The sequence below is a fragment of the Odontesthes bonariensis genome, chromosome 21 (genome assembly GCF_027942865.1).
Source record: "Odontesthes bonariensis isolate fOdoBon6 chromosome 21, fOdoBon6.hap1, whole genome shotgun sequence".
Classification (NCBI taxonomy): Eukaryota; Metazoa; Chordata; class Actinopteri; order Atheriniformes; family Atherinopsidae; genus Odontesthes; species Odontesthes bonariensis.
In genome coordinates, this window is record NC_134526.1 from 13,830,787 (window position 1) to 13,844,759 (window position 13,973).

Genomic DNA, 13,973 nt, shown 5'->3' on the forward strand with positions numbered 1-13,973 from the left:
TCAGAATATAGAATAATTTATTTCAGAGTGCTACAATGAATAGATCCATGCTGTTTACTTGATTGCGGACTGTGTGCATGTTCTCATTGGAAACCAATAGACTATCCTAGTTTCTTGACTTTGGGCATGTCCCATGCAACTTTTGTAAATAATAAGCATGTTCAAGAATGTTGTAACAAACATAACATATTGCACTTAATCATTTTGTCCACTAAGCATAAAACACAGTTTCAGAAATCATTTATATTTGCCTTGCTTCACAGTAATATGTTGAACACACATCATGTGACAATCCCTGGTGATGCCTTTCACACATAAAACTCTGCTGTTTTCCGTCCATAAATAATCCTTTGAAATAATCATAAGATGCACAATTTAGCGGACCTCCTCTTCAGTGAACAAAGTGAGGCTATAAATATACACGATACAAGCTGCCGTTGTCACAAAAGACACATTTTTCTCTTGAAACTCTGAAACAATTAGAGCATCCTGTTTGGTTATAGTTATGAAAATAAATATGACCGGGTTAACCTTTAGGAGACCTCTGCATGTTTCATTAATATTCTTTTTTATCTTAGTAACCTGATGAAGGTAAGTTACTGTTGTCTTACTCTGACAGCTTTGATTAGCATATATATTTTTATGTGGTTTTAATGTAAACATATTTGAACAGAGATTTGTGCATTTGTCATTTTCTGCAAATATGATAAAGAGCAAACAGATGCACATGATGAAAGCTGTATATCTATTGACATGAGCACCAGCGCACAATCAACATCCTCAGACTACTATAAAGGTGCCACAATGCTTTAATGTGATTCATAACATTGTCACTAGTGATGTTCGGAAAATGCTGAGCTTGAAGCTGATTGATATAAATACCTGGTAAACAATATGAGACAAGTACATAGAGTAAACACATACTGCAGCTCCAACAACGACTAGGCAGAGTGAGAAAGTCAAAGGCAGCCGAGGGCCACAGTGAGCACGAGTGCCTCTCTCCAAGTCAGACTCCACTCCTCAGAATCAGTTTGTCCTTTGTCAAACATTTATGCCATCAGAGTTGGATTTCCATTGTCCAGTCTTTGGAAGCCGAGTGGTCCATACTGTATATGGATCTAAGGTGGTTGTTTTCAATAAAGCTCTCATGATAAACAATAATACAGTATTTCTTTTAAAACAAGGACTTTTTTTTTCCACAGAACTCTAAGATCTGTTCTCCCTTGTTCACATGGTTGTTGATTCAAATAAATTTACCAAAGCAATGCGTACAATCGCTCAAATGATTGTCTTTCCATGAAACACAGAATACATTGATTAACCAACCATACGCTCTAAACACAGTCATACAGACACACTCTTCACAGAGGAAAAAGCGCTATTAAAGATGCCTGCAATGCTTTATATTGAGCAACAACTCTGTCAGTAAGACAGAACAAGAGTTGAAAATAAAAGAGCAAAATACAAACAAACCAACAACAACAAAATCAAAGACTCGTCCTCAGGGTCCTGTTGTTATTGAAAGGAGGGCTGTGTGTCAAACAAAAGAGGAGAAGCCTGCGGTAGGTGCCTGAGCGGAACAGCCCAGGCTGCTGGGGGGCCGATAAAGGGTACTGTGCTGGCTGGGGGGTTCAGATGACAGCAGTGAGGGGGTGGGAGTCCGGCTTCCCTTAGGCCTGAACAGAGTTCCCTGGCCCTGGCCCTGGCCCTGGCACTGTGGCTGTGGGGATGGGGCGCTTTGGGGGACGAGAGGGGGCAGAGGGGGCACAGGTGGCGGGTGCTGCCGGGACTCTTGTTCCACCAGGGGCTCGGGCTGGGAGTAGCCGTACGCAGGTGGACGAGAGACGCCCTTTGGTTGGCGCCTCCAGGAGTTGTAGTAGGTGGGATCGCTGATGTAGTGGTTGACAAAGGAGTGGGTCTTCTGCCGACTTTGATCCATTTCGTATTCGCTGTCGCTGCCCTGTTAGTCAGCCCCCACAAACAGTTAGAAATCACTTTGACAGTTAAAACACGAAGACAGCAATTTTACCAGACAGATACTACAAAATGTGATGACGGCTACATGTTCATGTTCTCAAATCAAGGCCAATTCTATTTCTAGTATTTTTTATTTAATTGAAAACCCACAAAATACTGAGTCATGGCACAACAGGAAACATCTATTCACAATTCTAAATCTATTAATGCACGATACATTCTATAGGGGATGGTAAGCATTTCTATTGAGAATCTGACACACTGTAGGGGCTCACCCATAGCTTCTTGGAGTACATATATGATAAGTGTACACAAGAGCGTCCTAGAATTGGACAGAGATAATGTTTATGGGATTAGTTAGCTTTTTTGTAATATTAAGCCATCAGTCTTGTAAGTTACAGATGCTTGTGTGGGTGAAACCTCCTGCTGTTCCACTGCATTATACTTGCTGAGAAACACAAACAGTTAAAAAAAAAAAAGGCAGCAAATTACTCTCAGAGAGACAACATTAAACATGTGGCACAATTGTGTGCTTGACAACCACTTCCTCATCCACGGCTCCATTGAGGTACTCCAGCTAAGCAGATGTTCTAGCACCATTTATTTGAACAAGTGGCAGGTAAACATTTGGAGGCTACGCAGAAGAAAAGGATAACACACAGTTTTGTCTCCAGGGAGCACTCTGTTTGTTCAAACCAGCTTGAACAATGTTTTCACTGTGCAGGTACTAGATAAATTCATCAGGGAGAACCCTACACAGGTGTGGGAAGACAGCTATTCGGAATCTAAAAGAATCAGCTTCTTTGCTTAATCTATCCCTTAACCTAAAACCTCTTGATCTTACACATTCCACGCATGAAGCAATAAGCTAAAACCCTCTAGATAAAGAAATTATTTCATGTTTTACAAACGTCAATTAGTTTTAACGTCATTCCAGCATACATGAAATATGAGAAATAGCTTTATGTTATTAATCAACAGAAATGCTGTCTCATAATTAGACAGCTGTCTAGTTTCTACATCCAGCACAGCAGTGATTATGACAAAAAAGGAGGCTCTCAAAAGAAAGTATATGTGAAAAAAGTAAAAGAAAGTGGTGGAATAAGACTATTTTTGTTTTTGTTTGTTGGAAAAAGCTACAGCTTTACTTGAGAGGATTTAGTCACTTTGATCAATTCAAACAGTTAAATTCTACTTTTTCTAATTAAGTCCATTGCCTATTCTAGACAGGGATTGGGCATAAGCCAAAGTCACTGCTTACCTGAGAATCAGATATCTCAGATGGTTTTTCAGTCAGACTGCTGCTCTCTGCTGGGATCAGGTCATTATATTTAGTGCTGACGTCTTCATCTGAATAGTGTAGACTTCCGGGACTGGGTCTTGGAGGAGACCTGAACGAGCCAAGAAAAGCAGATAGAGAAGATTTTGCGGGAGTTAAAGCCAGAGAGATATCTAAAAAGCTAAAGAAAGGCGTGTTTTGATCATGGATACGTTTCTCTGTAGACACTCAAACAGCTTTTCTGGGGCTCTCACATTTTGGTGAGCACATATGAGCACCCTCATTAGTTATGAAATAAAAAATTCTGTCTAAATTCTGAGAAGTGCAGAATGATCAAAAGAAATCCCAAAATCCCGGCTGAAAAATCAGGAAGCCACTGATAAATAACAGAGTGAAGAGAATGTAATTGGTCACATTCTTTTACTATGTCCCTCTAATCGGGCTCAGTTGAGAGCGGACAGGAGGCAAGTTAAACTCACCTCAATCACTGTGAAATGCACAAAATTAAAAAAGTAAAAATATAAGAACTCTTTGTGATGACAAGTGCTAAATGACTGTGCAGAATGAGTCCATGAGAGATTTAGAATTGCTTTAGAAAAGCTGGGCAACTAAGCTCAACAAAAAGTTTTTATGTGAGTAATATGACCCCGTAGCTCTTTTGGCTTCTGTGATTAAGTGCATGAAGTGAAGCAGGGAAAACATTTGTGCAGAAACTAATTGTTTCTATTTTTTGAGGTAATGACTGCCGCTGTGTTCAAGGTCTGCTGAGGCTGAATTGGATGGCCTAAATAGGATTGCTACGTTCACATCACTGAGCTACATGACTGGACGTAATACGGGACTAAGGCTAATGCAGCATTAAGAAGAGAGTTTGCTTAGTTGGTTTCAGAATAAGAAAAAAGAAAAAAAAAAGAAAGAATGCTATAAAGTAGGAATGGCACAAAAGTAAATGTTGAAATGATCTGAAATGGAAAACATTGTGTGGGGGCAGAGCAGACAAGCATAAAGCGCTGTGATGTCAAGTTTAATATTAAGGCATAAAGCAGACAACCTTGACAACTTGCGGAATAAAAATACGTACAGGCAAGAGACAAATCAGTGAAAAAGTAAGGGGAAGCTTAGAAGACACAACGGGACAACGGCCATAATAGAGTTGACACAATAAGTGCATATTTCCTTTCAGTTAAAGGGGATAATGTGAAAGCGGGGACTTAAGAAAAAAAAAAGACTTTCAGACAAGGTTGAGTCAGACATTAAAAGGATGTGGCCAATGAGAGTGTAGAGGGGGAGGGGCAATAGATCTTGAGCTTTGAATTATTTAGGAGCACTGTATTCTCCATCTTGCCTTATCTGTCTAATTTATCTTTCTCTCCCTCATCCTTTCAAACATCCCACAGGGAGCCGTCCCACACTTCCTCCTTCATTAGCAAACAGTGCGGAACCAGATTTGACTTCTTCAAAGAGGGAGAACTACTCAAGGCCCTTTGATCCCCAACTTGGGCTTCTTGGTCAAGGAGAGCATAGCAGATTAACCCGCCTTTTAGTGCACCCCCAGCACATTCCATGATAATGTGCAGAGTAATGTGCAAAAAGAAAAAAAACAACAAAAAAAACTCTTTTTTTGATGCAGACTCTGAACCTGCGACTCAACCAATTGATCATCCATTTGGTCATGACCCAAGTTTTCCTTGTTGCAGAGTTTGTGAAATTTTTCTTATCTAATATTTAACCAAACATTTCAAAATAACCAGTCCACCAAAGTCCTTCTGACTGCACTTTACGTTGCAGCTCTCACTATGCTGCAATCCAGGCTCAAGGCCAAAGAAAAACCAGCCAACTCTGACCCATAAGCTCTCTTTGTCTAAAGCGGAGATGAACAAACAAAGAGCGCAGGCAGACACTCATGAATGCTAATCAGCTGGTATTGTGCTATCCCCTCTTATAGATTGTTGCTTCCACAAACTCTGAATATAAACAAGGTGAGGGGAAGGAGGCTCAAATCAGCAGCTGGGCTTCTCAAGACTCAGTTTGCTCTCTCAAGACTAACGAAACACAATGCTGCATTTGTAATTCTTGTCAGTCTTATAACTAAGACACTGAACATGAGGAGGATACAGACAAAGTAGTTAACAATTTCTATAAAAAAATGGAAGACCAGAAATGAATGCAATGGTCAGCTAAGTATCCCAACAGTCAGCACCACTGATGGCATGTCTGTGGTGAAGCTAACTCACCGAGTGTAGATGCCGTTTTTGCGGCAGAATGAATTTTTAACAGAGAGACGTCTGTTGTTAAGCTCCAGGGCTGGGAAGCGTCCCTCATCCAGGCGCACCATCTCTCCATGTGTCAGAGGCATCGCAGTGCAGTTGGAGTGGTTACCTGCACAGAGATAGGAAGACAACACTGTGTGGGCCGTGGACTGAAATGGAGGATTTCTGATCTTCAAGCAATTCTAAAATCAATTTCAAGTTTAAATATTCAACACATTCACCCTAAAAAGAAGTGGCCCCCGTCGTGGTCTATGGCTCTTTATCATGTTCTCTGTGTCTTTGTTGTTTTGTCCTTGTCACTTGGATTTTCAGGTTCTAGTTGACCTTATTTCTTTATTTTGAAATTGGCAGTTCTAGCTTTACTTCCTGCTCCCTTGTGTATATTGTTTAGTTTTGATTCCTGTCCTTGTTTCGAACCGGAGTTAAGTTACTGAACGTCACTCATCTGTTATGCGTCAAACCAAGTTCACATGACACTGTTTCTTGTGTTCAGGAATTCTGAAGTAGATCACACTACATTTGTGACAGATTTTTTTGTTTATTTTTGTTTACTTGTCTCACTGATCTCTATCAAGGAGCTCCAGCCATCAGGCAGACAGGTATCTCATCATTAAAGACATCTTTAATTACAATTTACACAATACAAGTAGCTCTTGAGATTTAACATTATTGGTCTTGGTCATGACCCAAGTCCCTCCTCAAGTTTCTCTTGCTGCAGAGTTTGTGAAATTGCTCTTAATCTAACATTTACCTAACTGTTACCATAGAACCAGCCCACTATTTTATCTTATTCAATTCTTATTTGATTCAAAACTATTTTATTCAAGTTGTTGATGATAAGAAACTACCAGTTTCTCTCAATGGCTTTCTCTTGTGTCTGCCATTGTTATTGCATGTTGGAAACACCAAAGGCGATTCTGATTCTGTTGAGTTTCCCGAGCAACTATACTTTCTTCACTGTGCTCTTGGTTGGTTATCTAACCAAGTTTGTTGGTTATTGTTTTTTCCCAGGTTTCACCCGGTCGTGTCTGGTTGGCCGTATCTCCTCGCTGACAGCTAATTCAACACTCCTCTCACTTCAACTCCTTAAAAATATCAAACACACTAGGAACTCAGTTGTGGGATGTCTTCACAAGCCTAATAAATCACATCTTTGAAGCAGCACTTTTACTTTGGTTAATAAACTTTTATATTTTCCTCATCTGTCTGCCTCCCACCTGTGAGCCTGCAATCAGGTGCTCCACCACTACACACTGTGTGACAGTCCCTCAACGTCTATTAAAAAAAATATGGATCCACAGGCTTGAAGATAACTTACACACAACATTGCTGTTTTTTTTTTTCCTGACCAGCAGATACAGCAGTCATTTAATTTATTACATCTCTCTTTGATTCCACCTTCAAAAGAAGCCAAAATGTTTCCCTTTGACTGTATCACTGCACCATCATCAGTAAGTGGGTTGGGACAAATCAGAGCCGGCGGTTTGAAAATTTGGGAGGGGTAGAAATGTAATAAGAAGCCCTCTGCAAACACAGTCCTCTTTTCTGTTCTGGTCTCACTCAACCATGATTATCACCCCTGCTAAGTACCATCACGGTAATACTAGCTAAGCTTAAAGAATGCTTAAATCTTCCTCCTTCCTATCTCACTACTGTGTTCATATCCACGACTGTCATCATGCTGCTGGATGACAAGACCAAGTAAAAAAATAAGCCCCAGACGCTCTTCATGTTACAGGTACTTACTAACCACAGCTAATTAACAATAACAATAAAAAGTCCACAAAGGCTGATAAACTTGCTAATCTGTGATAAATGAGTTTCTAGGAGGAGTGGCTTCAAGTGCGATAACTGACAATCTTGCAAATTGCCCCCTTGACACAGTTATATAGGAGCCACTTGCGTTGTCATTATATAATTACTCTCAGTGTAATTAATGACCCCGGCATTAAACCCCTGCCAAGTCGTTTGTCCTGCTATTGATCCTCGCTGCAGTTCAACTCAGACTATAATATTTGTCTATTGTCAGCTGCTTTACCAATAACCTTTACTCTCATCCCTCCCCTGTCAGCCAGACAATGTAGGGAAATCGAGATCATTTGTTTAATTGTGTGAGCCTTTGCACTCCCATTCTACGAAATAGACTTTAGATGCACAATCATTCAAATTTAATTCTCTGCAGACTTGCGCGAGAGGAAGACAAATTCCACTCAATAGCTTCTCTTGCACAAATACACTGAGTGTGATCTTATCGGCATTTGGCAGTCAGTCGTGTTTCCTACCTGAGTCTGCTTTTTTGGTGTATTTCTTACTTTGGCCCCGGATTATAAGGATGAAAACAAGGAGGAGGATGAAGATGAGTCCAACCAAAGCAATAACAACCAAGAACCACCACTCCTCATAGAAGGGAGACACTTTCTGAGCTGAAAACATAAAAAAAATGAGAGGGTATTAATAGCTGAATATGATGCATGTTTTACAGTTAACACAAAGTTGCACAAAAATCTTAATCTGGAAACAAAAATGAACCTGATATGGAGGGAGAGGGAGCGCTGGGGGAGCCGTAGCCATAATCGTTGACGGCAATTACTCGAAAGTCGTAGGTGACGCCTTCTCTTAGCATGTCCAGATTAAGTGTGTAGGATGTCACTTCTTTGGGAATGTCTTTGATAAGAATATCCCACAATCCTTCATCTGAGTGAAAAAAAATACAAAATGTAAACAAAAGAATGCTGTATGTTGCACAGACTCTGAGGTGTAGAAACTCAGGAACCTGGAGCTCACCAGAAGGTCTGGCCTCGATGACATAGCGGGTGATGGGTGCTCGGCCTTGATCACCACTTGTCCAATGCAGTGTAAGGGCAGTGCCGTATCGAGAAATAAAGGGTTCCCCAGGGGGGCCTGGGGCTCCTTAGGATGAGAAAAAGGGTGGATGATTTGAAAAAAATTGTACAAAGCCTGGCTAAAGATAATACTGACTTAAGAGAAACAGAGGATCTTTTGAGGATCCCACCTTCTCCAGGCCCAGTAGTGATGTTAGCCTCCACCTCGGGGCCATAAGTGAGTGTTTTAGCCCGAATGCGATAGTTATAGGTGACGCCATCAGCAAGGTCTTTGATCTTCATCCACAGAGGAGCGCTGCCCTTCACATCTACAGTCACTATCTTACTGACACCTGGAGTGCGAGGAGAGGAGTCTGTGCAGGAAACACTAAGACTCTAGATACTGCTTTCTACAAGCAACAAATAGCCAAGCATTGTGCATGAGAATGGACACAGTCACAAGACCAGACACAGACATGATGGCACATAAAACACAACATGTTTTCTACCTCAGCAGCCTTTTAGTTGTCAAGATAAAAATATACCAAATGATATTTAATGTGTTTGCTGCTCTGTTATTTTGCACAGTGTCTGTTAACAAATAGCCAAGGGACCACAGCAGCCTCAGATCAGCATTCCACCTCTGCTCCCAATTACTTGACAATCTGGTCAACGCAACAACACTTAGCCAGCTATTAACCATGTTTCTCTCAGTGAGAGTGGAAGCTGCGCAAAGTCTCACAAGAGCATTCCAGCATAGTTTATCAGCCTTGCCATATATGCTACTGCAGGGCCTATACACATCTGTAACAAATTAGAGCACAAGCTTAAGCAGCGTGAGTTAAAAAAGAATAAAGTTAAGAGGCTAGAGGTTATAAATCACTCTCTGAGAAAGCCAGCTGCGGAATGTCAAGAGACAGCAGAGGAGTTAGGCTCCAGGCATGGTTTCTCACCGTCGACTGGAGTGCAGGGCTCATACACCAGGCGGTAGCCTTCAATGATACCATTGGCCTGTTTGGGCTCTCCCCAGGACACATTGACCGAAGTGGTGGTCAGCTCACTGAAGTGGATGTAGCTGGGAGCACTTGGCGCTTTTGGTGAAGAAAAGGGGAGAAGGTGTGATGACATTTTTATGATGATTTTTTTCTCAGTATTGAGACAAAACGCTAAATACTGAAGCCACACATATGCAAAATGCCACGCATCGACCTGAATATGTCACCTGGTGCTTGATACTGTTTTGAAAGAATATTACTTTTAACATTCGTGAAAATGTAATTCATATAATATATAATAGCTTACATCAAAAAGAAAAGGAAGTCGCCTATGTTTGCTCCAAGCTCTAAAGAGCAGCACCCAGCAGAGATAATCGTTTGAGATTTTCATAAAGAAGGAACTGCTTTTGTGCTTAATTACACAGACCAGGAATACTGTGAAAAATAACATTCTATGTTTTATTAGTAATTGTTCATTACCAAATCATGAAAAAACTAAAATAGTTTGTGAATGTCAAATGCAAACTAATAGATTTGATTAAAAGAAAGAAAGATATTGCATAACAGTTTGTAAAAAGAGGTCTGTAACCTGTCAAATAAACACAAAACTTTACAAAATCACTGTATGACCTTGAACAAGAGCTACAAGAAATCTGCCAACTGATCCAACCCAGATACAGCTAAGTGTCAGGATTTAGCTACAATTCTGTTTTAAAATTCCAAAAGCTTGTGTTGGCTCACTTCCCAGTACCATGTGGTGCAGAGAGCCAAAATTCCTGCTTGTGTTTTTAAGTTTTCAATACTTCGTACCCTTTGCCAAAGTCATAGCCATCAAGGGGGCAGATGAAAATAGAGACTTACTTATATTGTAAACCATTTTGTGCTGAAACCACAGAAGAGGAACTCTCACTAGCTTGTGAACACAGACATCTTTGTGCAGTCAAGGCAAAAAAAAGACTAATCTACGTGTCTGTTGCAGTTTGTATTCACCGCTCCTCCACTGTAGTTAGCTTCCACCTCCTGCCTTATCGTGAAGAAGGTGCCAAAAAACCCTCTGATATCTAATGCTACATCTTAAGCGATGAAACAAAATTCTCAAAAATGCTCAATGTCTTGTCAAATCTAAGGAACAGGCCTTCCTTTGTTAGTCTTTAAACTAAAGTGATGATTGCAGTTTACTTTGCAGTTTTGTGGTGATTTAAGACCAAAGCACTTATCAATTATTCTTCTGTTGGTATACATTTCGTAAATGAAAGGGAGATTGACCATTGTCATGCCCTCGTCTTTACAAACACTTGAGAACCATAAATATTGTGAGCAAAAAATTAGAGGGAGTATTATTGAGTTGGTGAGAGAAGGAAGCAGATTGCTGTACACATAGCCAGGAGTACATGAATGAGAAAAGCTATGTGGTCTTGGCAGAAGCTTTAGCTACATGATAAATGCCACTGGTCTTTTGTAGAAACTTTGGATTTTGCACCTGCTTGCTGAGTGCGCCCTCTGGTGGGCAGGGAGCGGGGCCCATCCCCTGCAGCATTGAAAGCTGCCACACTGATCATGTAGGTGGTGTAGCCTGTCAGGTTTTTAAGCTTCACCCCGAGCTCTGGCAGGAACAGAGTGCGCAGGCGCTCGGTCTCATTTTGGAGCTGAAATTCCCAGAAATAGATCTATAAAAAGAATAAAAAAAAGATCTGGATGCAGAATTCAAGCTGTTTTCAGAGAAATTGTACACATATGAAAGACATAATGTAAGTTTTGTTCAGATTTTTGTCATGACTAAACAAGATGCATCATTGATACCTTGTAACCCTGTATGTCTCCATTCTGAGCATCCAAAGGAGGTGGGTCCCATGTAACATCCAGCTGAGTGGCTGTTGAAGACTGGATCACCACATTTTGGGGAGGGGCTGTTGGTACTACAATCATATAGAATTTGAAAAATAAAACTTAATTGTTAAACACCTAAGAAATAAAGATTTAGGGTAAGTAGACTAATATGCTGCTAAGTGATAGAATAAACATACCCGCTTCTCCCACAAATACTTCCTGCGGTGTGCTGCTAGGACCCTCCCCTACAGCGTTATAAATACTGAGACGAATCTCATAACGCTTGTGTTTACTCAAATCTGCAAGGAGAGAACGCATTGCTGCATTGTAATAGAAGAGTCACAGTAAAAAAGCAAAAAGAAATGACTCCAGACAGACAAGAGAGTCCCGGTGGTGCCCTTTGCACGAAAACATTGCAAACTGGACAGAAAAGATGGAAGGTTATAGTTGTAATGTAAACTGATGAAAAGATGGGGACACATGGGAAGATGATTAAAGGATTAAAAATGAAGGAAACATACTTGAGCAATGACAGGGAATCTCGTAGAGATAGTCATATACACACAATGAAATATGGTGGCAACAGCTGAGTGGGAGGATGGAGCGCAATCTTGCGGTAAGTTATTATACAAATGCCTTACTTTGTGAAAATAAAATGCAGCACATGATATGCAAACAGACGGAGAGGGATAAAGGCGAGGCGCAAAGAGCGACTTTAGACTTACTGTCCAGTTCGTACTGCGTTAGAGAGGATTCACTCAAGTTTTTGATGCTGTAAGGAGCTGGAGTTGGGATAGAGCATGGTTCATAGAATTGAAAATAATGGCAATATTAAGATTTTCTTTCCTTTTTTTTTGGAAAAAAAAACACACACAAACAATAAATGGTAGGGAAGTAAGCATGTTTAAAATAACAAGTAGCAGCAATACAAGGTCAAGCTGTTAAACAGTTAACTCACCTGTGAGGTCAACCCAGTTTGCAGAGGGACTATTTACTGTACGGACAGAGAAGCTGCGTAGTCTGTCATAGTGTAACTCACGATATCGGACCCTGAACCCCAACAAAACTCCATTTATGTGATCCTCAGTGGGAGGCTGGGGGAGACAAGCACTACTTATTGTCCACTATTTAACAAAAATCTGCAACAATCAACTATTTTTTGCCAACAACACCACATTCAACAGTCCTCCATTTACAAAACACAGCGCCAAGTCACTCAGCAGTATACCTGCCAACGGACCAGTACAGATGTGGTGGTGTGAGGTGTAACAGACAGTATTATCGGAGCTTTGTCTGGAGCTAGAAAAGAAGAAAAAATGGTGTTAGCACACTAACATAGCTGTGGAAAGGGATATGCAATTCAAACAGATAGAGAACAGCTTCAGAGCAAACATGCACACTGTTGACATAAAGTATTCAGAGTAAATTCAAAGTCTGACCATGAATGTAAAAGCGTGGGCTCTCGGACAAAGTCAAACATCAAAGATATCGGATCTGAGTTCCGTGGTGATGTGTTTAATCCAGGACTATTTACAGCTGTCGTGATTTCTTACCATCCTGTAATGTAGTGATGGCCTCACTCTCCCCACTGTACTCGCTGTCTCCAATATCATTGGTGGCTTTGACACGGAACTGGTAAGAGGTGAATGGTTTTAACCTTTAAAGGAGGAGAAACAGTGTTTATAAGTGTGTGCTTGAATGTTACATGTTTATAAAAAACTCAGGGAGACGACCTTGCAAGTACCTGTCTACTATGTAGGAGTGTGTCTCGTGGCTGACTGACGCAGAGTGGACAGTCCAGTTTCTGTCTGGCAGCTCTTTGTACTGAACTGTATAGTAACGAACTGGAGACAGGCCATCGCTGCCTGGTTCCCATGACAACAGCACTCTGCGAGCCTGGACCTCTTCTTGAGGCACTGTGGGTCGGCTCGTGGGTTGGGGTCGAGCTGAAGGGCACAAACACACGTTACCTCTTCAGCTCAATATTTAGAGGTGAATAATTTAAAAAAAAGAACTTTGAGCTGCAGCATTTTACACTCACCTCTCTTTTCAGTTGTAACAACCAGAGCCTCAGCAGCCTCCCCCCAACCTTTTCGTGTTTGAGCGGTGAGTCGGAATACATAAACCATTTCTGGTTTCAGTCCAGTTGCTGTGTACTGCCGTGCGCTGGGGCTAAGCACATCTACAGTGGCGGCATTGCTATTTGAAGAGTTTCTTCTGTATGTGATCTGATATGCTACAAAGATCAAGTCACAAAAAAAGACATAAATAAATACAATGAATCAGCAAATGTGATTTAGTAAAACATGAAATCAAAGCATTCTGTTTAAATCAAAGCGTAAGATGTTTGCCACAGCTTTTTTCATTTGAGCTGAGTAGATATTTTCTTTTTGAATCTCCCTTAGTTAATCATCCGCTAACTTTAATCTTCTTTTGCTCATTTTCTTCCTTATTTTTCTTTTTCTATATATCGCACATCCATTATATGGATCGCTTTTTAATTCCATTGCTCTTGAAATGTGCTACTGAATAAGTTTCCACTGCTTCTTCTAGGTCATTTAATGTAAACTCACCCAGTATAATGCCATTGGGCTGTGCGGGAGGTTGCCAGATGAGCCTGACTGAGGTGGTTCTGACTTCAGGGAACAAGATGCCAACTGGAGGCCCTGGTACTATTACATATAAATGAACAAACATGCATTTTTAAAAAACTACTTATCAAAATAATATGAGAAAAACGCTGCAAGCAAGACATTTGTTGATACAAATTAAGGAGCAGATGAAAATATTTCAAAATGATTAC

The 13,973-nt window shown here is 40.7% G+C and overlaps 1 protein-coding gene across 2 annotated transcripts in view; it reads right to left on the bottom strand.

Annotated features, from left to right (window-relative positions):
- LOC142371563 (protein sidekick-2-like) overlaps positions 1 to 13,973 on the bottom strand; it is an 80,266-nt gene continuing 66,293 nt past the window's right edge. Inside the window, exons 28-45 of one of the 2 annotated variants that reach the window (XM_075454255.1) lie at positions 13,744 to 13,842; positions 13,212 to 13,406; positions 12,915 to 13,116; positions 12,724 to 12,827; positions 12,399 to 12,469; positions 12,129 to 12,264; positions 11,896 to 11,952; positions 11,368 to 11,469; positions 11,144 to 11,259; positions 10,824 to 11,010; positions 9,302 to 9,439; positions 8,540 to 8,701; positions 8,311 to 8,436; positions 8,056 to 8,220; positions 7,809 to 7,949; positions 5,491 to 5,635; positions 3,239 to 3,368; positions 1 to 1,960 (exon numbers count right to left, since the gene is read on the bottom strand). In XM_075454255.1, the coding sequence (XP_075310370.1) occupies positions 1,538 to 1,960; positions 3,239 to 3,368; positions 5,491 to 5,635; positions 7,809 to 7,949; positions 8,056 to 8,220; positions 8,311 to 8,436; positions 8,540 to 8,701; positions 9,302 to 9,439; positions 10,824 to 11,010; positions 11,144 to 11,259; positions 11,368 to 11,469; positions 11,896 to 11,952; positions 12,129 to 12,264; positions 12,399 to 12,469; positions 12,724 to 12,827; positions 12,915 to 13,116; positions 13,212 to 13,406; positions 13,744 to 13,842 (2,699 nt within the window). In that variant the 3' untranslated portion in view covers positions 1 to 1,537. Of the gene's footprint in view, positions 1,961 to 3,238; positions 3,369 to 5,490; positions 5,636 to 7,808; positions 7,950 to 8,055; positions 8,221 to 8,310; positions 8,437 to 8,539; positions 8,723 to 9,301; positions 9,440 to 10,823; positions 11,011 to 11,143; positions 11,260 to 11,367; positions 11,470 to 11,895; positions 11,953 to 12,128; positions 12,265 to 12,398; positions 12,470 to 12,723; positions 12,828 to 12,914; positions 13,117 to 13,211; positions 13,407 to 13,743; positions 13,843 to 13,973 lie in introns of both variants that reach the window. The other variant, XM_075454254.1, reaches the window with a different exon arrangement.